The sequence below is a fragment of the Temnothorax nylanderi genome, unplaced genomic scaffold (genome assembly GCF_030848795.1).
Source record: "Temnothorax nylanderi isolate EJ_2023f unplaced genomic scaffold, tnyl_v1.0 TNYL_tig0129_pilon, whole genome shotgun sequence".
Lineage (NCBI taxonomy): Eukaryota > Metazoa > Arthropoda > Insecta > Hymenoptera > Formicidae > Temnothorax > Temnothorax nylanderi.
Genome location: NW_027249191.1, coordinates 508512 through 522221, shown reverse-complemented (window position 1 = coordinate 522221; position 13710 = coordinate 508512). Strand labels below are relative to the sequence as shown.

Sequence of the window (13710 nt, the reverse complement as noted above, 5' to 3'; positions counted from 1 at the left end):
GCTCCCTCGATGCCCGACACAACTCCACCGGCACCACAAACGCGAATAACAATGTTCGCGCGATAATTAATACGCCACTCCCGAAAACTACAGCGGCGATTGTGTTTAGTTGCCCTGTTGTTCGGTAAAAGCGGAATTGCCTGTAAAAGATAAGATTACGCGTACGTTTAGGTCGGTACTCTACTTTAAGATAGATAGGGATACGCGTAGTAAGTATACGCGAGAATAAAAATATGCGAGAATAATGCTACAGTTGAAAGCGGATGAAGTACGCGTCGCGTGTGATTAATTTCGAGAGTATCGTGCAAGGTATGGCAAAGCTGCACGATTGTTACATTTTTGTGATTACTTGTAATCACGTTTAATTGTAATCAAAGTTTCTTTGTTTTAAGAAACAGATGTGACTGCCATGAAGAAATAGCAATGCGAAAAGAAGAAAAGAGTCGAAGCCGAAGAAGCGGCCAGATGTAACAGATCGCGAGGTGAGCATTTCATAATCTATTTTATTAATTGTTATCTGATGAAAATAATTATTTATTTGCGTAGTATATCGTTTTCAGATCACTGTATAATGTAATAGTGTATTGAATGTTTAATACGTTGTCTAATAAATAAAATATTTGTTAGATTATATTTTGAGATTTTTTTAATATTTAATAAATTATTTACGACATGATTAATATTAACAAATATACAGGGTGTCCTATTTTAATCGATTGCTCTCAAAAACTTTTTTATTTGTGATTCTAGAAAGAAATGCTTTAGACGAAAGTTGTTTGAAGGGAGTCATATATAATTCCAATGTGAGTCGTGCCATACATGTTATCTTCAAGAAATTTTAAAGGAGATTAATTTTTTAAATGAAACTTAATTTTTTCTTTTAAATAATAGTTATAGATCTCGTCGAGACGTTTTTAAAACACTATAATAAAATTCTTTTTCGTTAAGAACTTCCTGAGATATTTTTAAATTTTGTCATATTTTTATGTACAAAAGTATCCAGGTAAAGTAATCAAAAAGTGAATACTTTACGAGATATTTCATATTTTATATTAAAAAACATCCTGACAAAATTTAAAATATCTCAGAAAATCTTTAACGAAAGAGAGCTTTATTATAGTGTTTTGAAAACGTCTCGACGAGATCTATAACTTTTATCTCAAGGAAAAAATCAAGTTTTATTTAAGAAATTAGTCGCCTTTAAAATTTCTTGAAAACGATGACATCTACAACATAACTTACGTAAGAATCATGTTCCCTTCAAACCAAACAACTTTCGTCCGAAGCATTTCTTTCTTAAATTACAAATAAAAAAGTTTTTGAGGGTGATCGATTAAAATGGACACCCTTTATATAAAATATTTCTAAATAATTAAAATTTATAATAGTTTAAATTATGTAAGGATTAGATTTTATTTCTTATCAAATTTTATGCAAGTTGATATCTAAATAAAGAAGCATTTTTATTAAGATATTATTCGTAGTTCGTACATTAGTTGAAATTATGAATAAAATGATACTTGCATGCAAAAGTTATTCTTTTATTTTTATTTTAGGTATGTGTTTCTTTTAATCTGTTCTCCAAATATGCGCTCAAAATTAAATATTTCACAATTTGATGCAAGCAAGCAATATGTGTGTCTATAAACATCTTTTGAATATATGTATATAAAATAGAAGCATTATACCTTTCTTATAAAAACAAGGAATCTATATTTATTTTAGACTTAGATTTAGATAATTATTTTTATTTAAATATTTTTTTATGTTACAGATTAATCTTGTACATATCTTTTCTGTTGTGAGATACGAGTAAAAAAGGGTTCAGATGGGAGAACCCGTGAGGAGGCTAAGGAGACCTAGGAAAAATATCGGGTGCTGTTGTAATAACTTTGTGGTGAGCATTATTGCTTACTTGCATAAAATTGGTCGTTTTATTTTGGTGATAAATAACGTTTTTGTTACTCACCGATTGATAGTGGAGTGTGAAAATGTCAGCTACGTATTATCAGCTATGATGGTTCTGTAACATAAATATATAAGGTTTAATTAGGTTATTTGTAATTAACGTACAAATATAAGGTTCACAAATTAAAACGGAGCTCAAAATAATTAATAAAAATAATATATTGAATCTTAACTTAAAAGTATATCAAAGAGTAAAGTTTTTCTTTCATAGACAATAGATCTCAGACAATAGAAAAAAATATTTATATTTAGAGTTATATCTTACAATTAATAAAGATAAATAATTATATAGATATAAAAAAAGGATTATGGAAATAATTGATTCTTGGTTACATTAAAGTTGCTGAAATAAATGAAAAAAGAATAAGAAAGAAAGTTGCATTGAAAATAAAATATTGACATTTTAAAAATATGAAGCTTTTCTACAGATTTCTTTTTTACAAAAAGAATTAGTACAATATATTTATATATGTAAAATAACAATAAAGACTATTCTCTTATAGAGAAAAAGATAGGTATTAAATGAGTTAGGCGTGTGTTTCCTTTATATTTATAAATACTTTTTGAATGTGTGTATAAATAGAAGCATTATCTCTCTTATAAAAACAAGGAATATATATTTTATTAATGCTGTATATTCATCTGATATATAATATTGCATCTGATTTATTATATATATAAGATCCAATATTATTCTAATTTTTACTTCTATAAAACGCCAATTTATACACAATATTTTATAGTCTATCCATGTAATCAATGGACAAACTGGCTTTATAACAAATAAAATAAAATAATGTGATGTAAGATTCATATAAATTATTCGTTGCAGAACAAAGGAATTTTTTAAAAATAATTATTATTGTTTATATTAATTTTCCTGTTAATAAAACGCCGCAATGTCACTTTGGCGATTATCCGTCTTACACCCGAGCGCTGAATCGATACGATTCGATAAATACTGCAGTAAATAATGCATGCATAGATTAATAAAGGTGACACTTACCAATTAAACAACTCTCGCGACGCCACTCGTTCCGCAGCCGATCTGTCTCGTGCCCGTCGCGATCTGGAAATGAAAGGGTAGCGTAATTAACATGGGCAACATGACGGAGGCGCTTCGTCTCCCGCGCGATCAACTTCTCGCACCGAAAATCTCGCCGCGGCGTCACTACGCATCCCGCTCTTTTAACTTCGCGATTGTACAATTTCTGTACTTTGAGCAAATACTGCATGCTCGCCTTTTAGTGATTGCCACTATTTACATTCTAACGAATAAGCGTATTAATGCTCTTGGTAAATATCCGCGATATTCGCGACAGATGGAAAATACGATCGCCCGCGATTGTCCGCGCGACGCGCCTGCGACCAAACATCAAGTACCGCGAAATACTTATTTTTGAGAAATATCGTTACACGTTACACCCGAGCGCTGAATCGATACTATACGCGATAGACGCTGCGTTAAATAATTCATGCAGGATTAATAATGCTTACTCTTACCAATCAAACAACTCCCGCGACGCCACTCGTTCCGGAGCCGGTCCTTTCCGCGTCCGTTGCGATCTGGAAATGAAGGAGAACGTCTGACGTCATCAATATGGCGGAGACCCGTCATCCCCCGCGCGCGAAACTTCTCGCGCCAAACCGAGCCAAGGCCCAAGGGTGCCATGGCGTCGCTACTCACCCCGCTCTCACAACTTCGCGATCACGAATTTTCCGAATTTCGAAAACCGAATACTATTACGCTCGCTTATGATCACGATCGTTTTTTTGCATTCTAGCGAATAGGCGTACTAATATTTTTGACAAATATTCGCGATCGATATTCGCGACATTGGAAAATACGACGCGATCGTCACTTTCGCGATTGCCAGCGCGACGCGCTTTCGACCGAATAAGTACCGTATGCGTATATTTGCAAATCGTTAATACCCGAACGCTGAATCTATCCTACGCGATAGACGCTGCGTTAAATAATGCATGCAAGACAAAATAAAGCTTACTCTTACCAATTAAATAACTTGCGACGCGCCACTCGTTCGGTGAGCGATCCGCTCCGTGTCCGCCCGCCGTCGCGTTTGCGCATTCTGGAAAAATGGAAGGTGACGTCATCAATATGGCGGAGGTGCTTGATCTTCCGCGCGGATAATTTGAAATTTCTCGCGTTCTAACGAATAGGCGTATTAATATTCTAGAATAGATATCCGCGACACATTTGCGACATTCAAATAGACGATTGTATTCTTATATCTATATTCCGCTCTCAGGTTTCTCTCTGCTTACAATTTATAGCGGAGACTTGAATTCGATTTAGTGGAGACTCGAACCCGATTTAGCGGAGACTCGAACCCTATTGATGGATCGATTTATCAATCGATTGACAGCGACTCTCAGCGACTCGGCGTCAACCTGCATTAACCTGATTAACCTAACCTGTCTCTTGTGGTTTTGCTCGAGAGAAGATAGAGTTTAATTAACTGATTAATTAATCAAAAATGGGCGGCGGCGATGATGAAGCGCCTAACATCCAGTTCAAGAAGAAGAAGAAGAAACCTTTAAGAAAACGCGAAGCTCTATCCGATGATAATGACAGCGAGGAGGAAAAAGTGTCTCTCAGGTAAGGATTGTATTTATTCTCTATCTTAATTAAATAGTAACGTGGGAATTAGCGTGATTAGAAAGAGACTTATTTCAGGGAGAAGGTTGAGGAGATGAAGATCATTCAGAAGCTCCGCGAGAGACCCGCTGGAGTCGACGTCGTCGGTTTGGCTCTTGGAGAAAGCGGTGCATCTGATGTCATAACGGTAGGATACGTATAACAGGATACGTTGATGCATGTGTAATAAAATTAAAACACAGGGTGGATGATGTAATATGAAAGATGATCTATATGTTAATTTAGTCGGATCCCTTCAACATGAAAACGGGAGGAATGGTAAACATGGCTGCATTGAAGAATACAAAACACAAGCCAAACGATGCATATGAAACTGGCATTGGCACACAATTTAACGCAGAGACTAATAAACGCGATGAAGATGAAGAAATGTACGACAACGTTTGTATCTTTCTATTATATTTATTGGTAGTGCTTAATCAGTGATGAATATATTATTAAGATTATTAATCATTGCTGGTTTATATGTCTTATATCACAAGCTCATATGATTATTCCTACTAGGGTCAAGTACATAGAAGAAGAATTGTCAAAACGCAAGAGTAAAAATAATAATGATGCGGCAAATAGTGGGAATAATGAAAAGGGATCGTATTGCTCGCCCGAAGAAGCGGCGTTGCGCGCCGTACCTGAACACTTGAGGCAGAGCTCAGCCAATCGTAGTGAGGAGATGCTTTCGAATCAGATGCTCTCTGGTATTCCAGAGGTTGATCTTGGCATAGAGTGAGTATATTTATTATAATGTGCATACACACAGTTAAAAAGGGTTATTTGGACACAAGTATGAAGATGATTTTGCAATGTCGGAACTTGAAGCAACGTATAATAACGATTTAACTTCATCAAATTCATTTATACATTTTAAAACGTATTAGTTTTATGGTAGACATTTTCCTTAAAATCCAGTTTATTTTCAGAGCTAAAATTCGTAACATCGAAGCTACCGAAGAGGCAAAATTGAAACTTCTTTGGGAGAGACACAGAAAGAAAGATGGACCCTCGCAGTTTGTTCCTACTAATATGGCTGTAAATTTCGTGCAGCACAACAGATGTATGAGATGATCTTATTCACTTTATTATTTTTCATAGATATACATGAAATGATACGTACGACATTCCCAAATTATTTTGAACTTATTAACTAGTCGCAACCGTCGTATGCATTTTGTTTCCCTACAATTGAATTCTTCGTGTTAGACACATAAACTTTATTTGAACGAAATATTTATTATAATTTTAGTCAACATAGAAGACTCAGATTTCCAGAAATCGCAGCAAGGCTCCGGCGACAAGAAAAAATACACCACCAAAGAGGATATCCGAGGAAAGCGGAAAGACAATGGAGAGAAGGCGACGGACGATTACCATTACGAGAGATTTAAAAAGCAATTCAGACGATTTTAAAACAGACTGTATTATTAATTTATCATGTTACACTTTTTGGGTACACTTAAACGTTGATGGGTTTTTACATCGAATGTTTTTTTTTTAATTGCAATTAAAAAAATCAAAAGACAGTACAATGTTACAATACAGTTTTATTTTTATTCGCATACATCGTTCACGTCCATTGAAAGCTCGAAAGATGTATGTTTTACTCTCGTTACTTCTAACTCTCGCTTTTTTTTTTTTTTTTTTTTTTTACGCGGGTGTAATCTTCCATCACTGGAATCCCCGCGGAGTCCTGGAGGCAACCAGTCAGCAGAGGCAACCAGTCACAAGGGCATATGCCCTTGATCAGGGAGCGCCTCTGATCGGGGAGCGCCTCCTTTCCTCCGGGGTTTCAACCAGTGACCCTCCTTACGGAGGGAAGACCCCCTGCTCCTGGGGCGGGACAGGGGAGTGTCGGATTCTACGGGAGCAGGGACCACTTAGTGTAGTCCCGCCATTTCCCGTAGCCTACCGACTAAACCACCCGCGAGTGACCCTAACACTGTGCTATGAGGGGGGGGGGGGCCGGGAAACGCACTGATTACTTCCGTGAGCCCCCCCACACCTCACCCTTCTGGGTGATCTAATCCTAATTCGTGGCGGATGAGCGTCACCAACTCATCCGTCACCCCTTCCCTTGGGGGTTGCTTACGCAACGGGCGAGCGATACTAGCCCCTATCGCCCGCCCACCCCCGCCCCGCGAGCAGAGGAGGAGCGTCGGGTGACCGATTCCTCCTCTCCTCGCGCCCCTTGGGGCAGGTCTAACTCTCGCTTCCTTCTTTTTAGAATATATTCTTTTGATGATTGATGATTTTTCGAAAAATACGTCTAACTCTAAATATCTTACCGAAATATATTCTAGGAATTTTTAGGATTTTTCGAGGGTCTTGGAAAATATGTATTCAAATATTGTACTATTAATTATTATTATATAGCGATTACTACATTACGTAGTAGTTATTACTATTATATACTGTCTCTACTACTATATTCTTTTTACTAAACGCGTGTTTAAATCCTCTTGATCTCCAAGCGTTTGACATTTGGAGCTGTCAAACGGATGCGACTCCAAACTAACGTCAGTTTCTCGTGATCACGGACGATCTAAACGCCGAATATCTTCTTCCTGCAAGTAGCTATCTCCGAGACATGAAGACGCTCACTTCGACCGCAAATTAAATCGAATCCCTCGACGCGCTGGAAGATCTTTTCTTCTTGTTCAGAAAAGTCGAGCTTCAAGAGATGTATCGTAAAAGCCTCTTTAAAAGTCTCATCGTCAGACCTTTAAAAGTATCAATTTCAGTAATATGCCAAGGTCTCCCTTCGCTCATGCGCTCTACGTTCTGGACCAACGTCGTAGGGGAGCCGGGAGGAGGATAACGCCGGCGACAGGAAGGAGGGGAGGAATTTGCGCCTTCGCGTTGTACGTGCATCTGTACTACGAGAGACACGTTGACGTCAATCGACTGCTTGAAACTCACGGTCTTTCACGCACAGTGGCCGTCATTACTTTGACGTATAATTATGAGTTGTGGATTCGTCACTTGCGGCCCAAACGAGGCTCTCGTCGTCTCAGGTAATCGAGCGAGGAATCGTCCCTCAGCGCCGCACAGATATCTCGTTTTCTCACATATTTCGTCCGCATATATTTCCTCTCCCCCCCCCCCCCGATTTAATTCGTAGAAAAAAGGAAAAAATATGGGAGTAGCTCGCTCGGGCGTCTTAGATAATTGATCCGCGTGACGAGACGGCGGTGGGGAAACGCGGGATCGATTGAGAACCGCACCTATACTGTGCTTTAATCGCATTAGAATCGCAAATTGCTATCTGTTATATGCAAATAATCGAATACCGCTCGATTGTACATATAGAATTATGTGCGGCTCGATTCTTTTACTTAGATATTAATTTAATTATGTATTAATTTAATGAACCGTTATCTTCCTCATGGTGCTCCGTATTGTCAGTTTTCTAATTTAGTTTTGCATTAACTTCTTCCAGGATGTTGCTACAGCAAACCTCTCTTGGTGCCTGGAGGGCGGGTGTTTGTTTGGCCCATCCTGCAACAAGTACAAAAGTGAGTGTCATATAAGTACTTCCATGCATGATGAATTCCTCGGCTTATGCATATCTTATCTTTACAGAATTTCTCTGAATACGATGACTTTACAAGTCGAGAGTCCAACGGTATACACCTGTCAAGGAGTTCCGATATCTGTAACAGGCATAGCACAGGTAATTAAGAAGAAAGAAGCTTTTATCTATGCTGTGTCTATTTTATGTCAAGATATTACATATATTTATTATAGTTGTATGTGATAAAATTGACATATATGTATATGATTCAAATTAGATCTAAAATAACTCACAATGACATATAAAAGTATAAGTTATAAAGCCACTGAATAATTCTGGAAACTTTATTGATAATATATATTTGTTGTTGTATAAAATTTTGCAAACTTTACAAGTGTGTTATAAACGAGCTTTAATGATCTTAACATGACACTCACATATTGCAAAATGCATTTGCTCCAGGTGAAAATTCAAGGACAAAATGAAGAGATGTTATCTACGGCGTGCGAGCAGTTCCTTGGAAAAGATGAAGATGAGATACATAACATAGCTCTCGTCACTCTAGAAGGACATCAACGAGCCATAATGGGCAGTATGACTGTAGAGGTAAGTTGAGCATCAATATAAATTGTCCTAAATTGCCTATATTAAAAGCTATTAGACTCATAAGGTCTACTCTTTGCCGTAGGAAATTTACAAGGATCGTAAAAAGTTTAGCAAGGAAGTCTTCGAAGTTGCGAGCAGTGATCTAGTTAATATGGGCATTACTGTCGTATCGTACACACTGAAAGATATTAGAGACGAAGAGGTAAGTTTGCAGCATTTCTAATGTATAAAAACACTGTATATAAACACGGTATATAAACACAAAAATATGTAAGTCGAACGCGTAAGCATTCAAAATCTTTAATTAAGAAAAATAATGCTGATAACATGTACAAATCGTAATTGAATTATTAAAGTGTACATAGTGTACATACAAGTGTATAGAGAGATATTCAAAAGACCCCCTTTAAACGATTCAATAATGTCTATTAATAGTTGATACGTGAGTATGAACTTTTTAAATAATTATTATAGTTAGATTTTGTATGTTGTGAATATTGAATACATTTTTGTTTTGCTACTTGCAGGGGGCAAAGGTACGTTCAAATTTTATTTTATTACTATTATACCTGATGTCACAGCGCACACCGCTATGTCTTGTAACATTATTGTTAATTCTTCAGATTCTACAAGAACAAAAATTTTTATTGCTTTTTGTAACAACACAAATGTGCACATTTACTGCTGATTCGATACTGAAGTATCTTTAAATAGCAAAATATGAAGATATTGTCGGAATTTGTCTTATTTCTTTAATAAAAACATAGTTTAAAAAAAATTAAGACTGGAGATATGATTTTTAAGAACGTCTTAAACATTGTTATTTGTAAAATATTATTTTGTATAAATTGCTAAAGTATCTTCAAATTTTTCTATTTAAAAATATTTTTAAATATTGAATTGGAGCTACGATGTATACTTATATATGTTGCCTTTTTGGGTCGCTCAGTTGCTTACTTAAATGCTGAAATCATTCGTTACTCATTGTATTATCATAAATGTTATCATGTCGTGCAATAATTTTATGAGAATATATTATTTATAGGGTTATCTGCAAGCACTCGGTATGGCACGTACAGCAGAAGTGAAGAGAGATGCTAGAATAGGTGAAGCAGAAGCTCGCAGAGACGCTCAAATTAGGGAAGCTATCGCCGAGGAACAAAGAATGGCTTCACGTTTCCTAAATGATACAGAGATCGCAAAAGCGCAACGTGATTTTGAATTGAAAAAGGCTGCTTATGATGTCGAGGTCCAAACCAAAGTAAGGAAACTTTTAAATGCTTTCTACAATATATGTTCCATGTGAACATTTTTTTTATAGATATTACTTACAGAAAGCTGAAGCAGAAATGGCCTATGAATTGCAAGCGGCAAAAACTAAACAGAGGATTATGGAAGAGCAAATGCAGGTGAAGGTTGTGGAACGCAGTCAGGAGATCGCCGTGCAGGAGCAGGAAATGATGAGACGCGAAAGAGAATTAGATGCCACTGTACGACGCCCCGCTGACGCGGAAAAATTCAGGTATTCAATAATGCTTACAAATAAATCTTTTGTTGTGCATCGACTAAGATTTGATGATTTTGATTTTTTTTTAGATTAGAGAAAATGGCCGAAGCAAATAAATTGCGCCTTGTTATGGAGGCTGAAGCAGAAGCTGAAGCTATTAAGATTCGCGGTGAGGCAGAAGCCTACTCTATCGAAGCGAGAGCTAAGGCAGAGGCAGAACAGATGGCAAAGAAAGCTGCAGCATGGAATGAATACAAGAGCGCAGCCATGATAGACATGATGCTCGATGCGCTCCCAAAGGTATATTAATCTTTGCAACGTTTACAAGCGTTCTCTCTAATAATTGTAAATATTCTAACTTTTAATTGTCCTTAGGTTGCCGCTGAAGTAGCCGCTCCTCTTTCTCAAGCAAAAAAGATAACCATGGTTTCAAGTGGTAATGGTACTATTGGGGCAGAAAAATTAACCGAGGAAGTTTTCAATATTGTACAGCGTGTTCCAGATCTTGTTAAAAATTTGACCGGCGTGGACATTGCAAAGGTACGCATAAAAACTTGTGACTGTCTGCATTATAAAATTTTAAGTTAGTTAGTTTTATCATGCGCATATTTTCTTTTTCAGTCGGTACACGCAGCGTAAATGAGCGACATGAAGGACTATTAAATAATTTCCCCGTCATATGTTCTTCAATGTACATTTATAAAAAGTATTCAGTGGATCCTTTTGTTATATGTACATTTGCTTTAAATATCTTGCTCTGTAGTGTGGGCCAAGTGTAATTGAACATCGGAATTCCTATATTACGAAAATTCAACACTTTCACTGCCATTTATAGCATCTGTCTAAAACACGTGTGTATATGAATATACACTCTTAAACTGATCCATTACTTTCAATTTCGAAAGTCAATAAGCTAGTTAGTAGTAAATGGTCTGATGATATTTTATTATAAAATTTTAAGAATAGAGTACCTCGCACAAGGAATTTCGTTTTGTTCATTCCAATAATTTTTACTAATCCAGACAGTGAAAGTGTGGTATAACATTACTTTCGCTTATTACTGATATTATTTTTATACCAATCAATTTTTAATTAAGATTTTAGTAACTGCTTAGTGTATTTTCCTAACTCAATCCTAACGTATTTTTAAATAATAAAAAAAATGTGTGCGTTCTCTGTCGAATCTCTCGAGGGCCGATCATGATGGCTCTATCTGTAATTCTATGCCAATATGTGCCGAATGCAATTTCTCCAAATGTTCTATTACATGTATCTTATAAATATAATCATCAAGCATCTGTTTAGATTTATTAGAGATGAAAATATTTGATGTTTCTTAACATCACTTAATAACGTTCAACATAAAAGAGATCTTTCTTCTAGTCCTTGAGATAAATTTATATATATAAACATTTGACGTGAGCGTTCTATTTTCTGTATCTACAAGATAAAGAGAAAAAAATGAGTAATATATTTTATCCCACGTTTATATGTATATGAAAATCAGAGATCACTGTGATCCAATCATTTATATGAATCATAGTTGTAGCTTTTGAATAAAAGCTCCTGACCACATACATTTTCATGACCGACATAAGGTTTTAAACAAATATATGTCCGATTTTGTGTAAAGCAATGACACAATTAAATGTTACGAGCACAATTCGTGTGTGTCTTACTTATTCATTTTATTCGTTCTACAATTTCGCGATTACAATTTTAATGATTTTTAAGCGTTTTAGGGGATTTTCGAAGAAGCCATTCTCCAATTGTTTTAAAGCAGTGCATCTCTTGTAGATCGACAAAACAAGTGACTCGTAGCATAGTAGATCTGACGTTATGTTTCATTCCCATGACAGATAGGGCAAAGATATGTGATACTTCGATATTAACGTAAATATATATGGCGATTAAAAGTATGAAAACGTTGCGTGGTTTCAACGAGATCCGCATGACGGACTGTTAGTTTCTCGGAATCTGTCGAGTTTTGGCAGCCCCCAAGAAATGGACGCGTACAGATCTTTTCTGATAGATTTTCTGGCAGGCGGTCTGTCCGCGGCGATTGCAAAGACAGCAGTTGCTCCTCTAGAAAGAGTGAAATTATTGCTGCAAGTGCAGCATACCTCGAAGCAGATAAGACCTGAACAACAGTACAAGGGTACGTTGGAGCGATTTGCTCCGTTTTGATACACCACGCAAGAAATAAATCTCCATTCTCCATCTGTTAGTTTTTCAATTTTTTAATCGTTAAAATTTCATTAGGTATGATAGACGCGCTTGTTCGTATACCTCAGGAAACGGGATTTCTTAGTTTCTACAGAGGCAATTTCGCCAACGTTATTCGATACTTTCCAACTCAAGCGCTTAATTTTGTATTCAAAGATAAATTTAAGGCCTTCTTTCTGGGAGATGTGCCGCCAGATGCTTTCTGGCGACAGTTTGCTGGAAATCTGGCAGCCGGCGGTGCCGCTGGTGCGACATCGCTCTTATTCGTATATCCGCTCGACTTCGCCCGTACCAGGTATGTCTTACATACATAGAGCGTTACAAAACTTAAATTTAGCGTGATTTATCAAGGTGGCACAGCTTGAACGTTAAATTTTAGAACGGTCTATATTATTTACATATGACAAGAGTCTAATTTTTTAGATTAGCCGCCGACGTCGGAAAAGGTGAGAAACGGGAATTCAAGGGTATAACTGACTGTATACTGAAGATTTTTAAATCGGACGGATTTTTTGGACTGTATCGTGGCTTCAACGTTAGCGTACAGGGAATCGTTATATATCGCGCGACGTACTTTGGATTTTATGATACTATGAAGGGTATGCTGTCCGATCCGAAGAGCACACCGTTGTACATGAATTTTATAATCGCCGAGGTACAGATCTATCCTTTCTCATCACGAACATGTAAAGAATAAAGTTAAAGCGACGAATACAATAATTTTTTTATTATGCAAGTGCCATCCAATCTTTTGTAGATAGTAACAACGGTGGCGGGTATCATGTCTTACCCTTTCGATACAGTTAGAAGACGAATGATGATGCAATCAGGACGAAGTAAGGCTGACATAATGTATAAAAACACACTGGATTGTTGGATAAAAATAACGAGAAACGAAGGTCCCGGAGCTTTCTTCAAAGGTGCATTCTCTAACATTCTTCGCGGCACCGGTGGTGCTCTCGTCTTAACGTTATACGATACGATCAAAGATTCGCTTGGAAAAGTAATCTTAAAAGATTGAAAACCTCTTAGGAATTCAATAAGTCCTACCACTGCAAAAACTTGTCTTATAAAATATATACGATTAAGTGTTCGAGTTTTATACATAATTATCTAAGGATTTTCATCTAGTGCAATAATAAATATTATTGAAAAGAATTTGATCAAAAATATAGTAAAGATAATTTCTGTGTTTTACTATTGTTTTCACAACTA

The 13710-nt window shown here is 36.5% G+C and overlaps 3 protein-coding genes across 3 annotated transcripts; all 3 read left to right on the top strand.

Moving 5' to 3' along the window:
• Positions 1–4377: 4377 nt before the first annotated feature.
• LOC139776797 (splicing factor C9orf78) lies at positions 4378–6165 on the top strand. Its single transcript, XM_071713740.1, has 6 exons — positions 4378–4588; positions 4667–4775; positions 4874–5019; positions 5153–5371; positions 5566–5699; positions 5889–6165. The coding sequence occupies exons 1-6, from the start codon at positions 4467–4469 to the stop codon at positions 6050–6052; spliced, it is 894 nt and encodes a 297-aa protein (XP_071569841.1). The 5' UTR covers positions 4378–4466; the 3' UTR covers positions 6053–6165.
• Positions 6166–6318: 153 nt separating this feature from the next.
• On the top strand, positions 6319–11932 carry Flo1 (flotillin-1). The gene is made up of 10 exons (XM_071713738.1): positions 6319–7656; positions 8082–8157; positions 8225–8315; positions 8619–8762; positions 8845–8964; positions 9808–10023; positions 10097–10284; positions 10359–10569; positions 10645–10809; positions 10891–11932. Exons 1-10 carry the CDS (start codon positions 7605–7607, stop codon positions 10906–10908), a joined length of 1281 nt encoding a protein of 426 aa, XP_071569839.1. The 5' UTR covers positions 6319–7604; the 3' UTR covers positions 10909–11932.
• Positions 11933–12061: 129 nt separating this feature from the next.
• LOC139776796 (ADP,ATP carrier protein-like) lies at positions 12062–13679 on the top strand. The gene is made up of 4 exons (XM_071713739.1): positions 12062–12427; positions 12532–12790; positions 12919–13150; positions 13253–13679. The coding sequence occupies exons 1-4, from the start codon at positions 12274–12276 to the stop codon at positions 13514–13516; spliced, it is 909 nt and encodes a 302-aa protein (XP_071569840.1). The 5' UTR covers positions 12062–12273; the 3' UTR covers positions 13517–13679.
• The last annotated feature ends 31 nt before the right edge of the window (positions 13680–13710 follow it).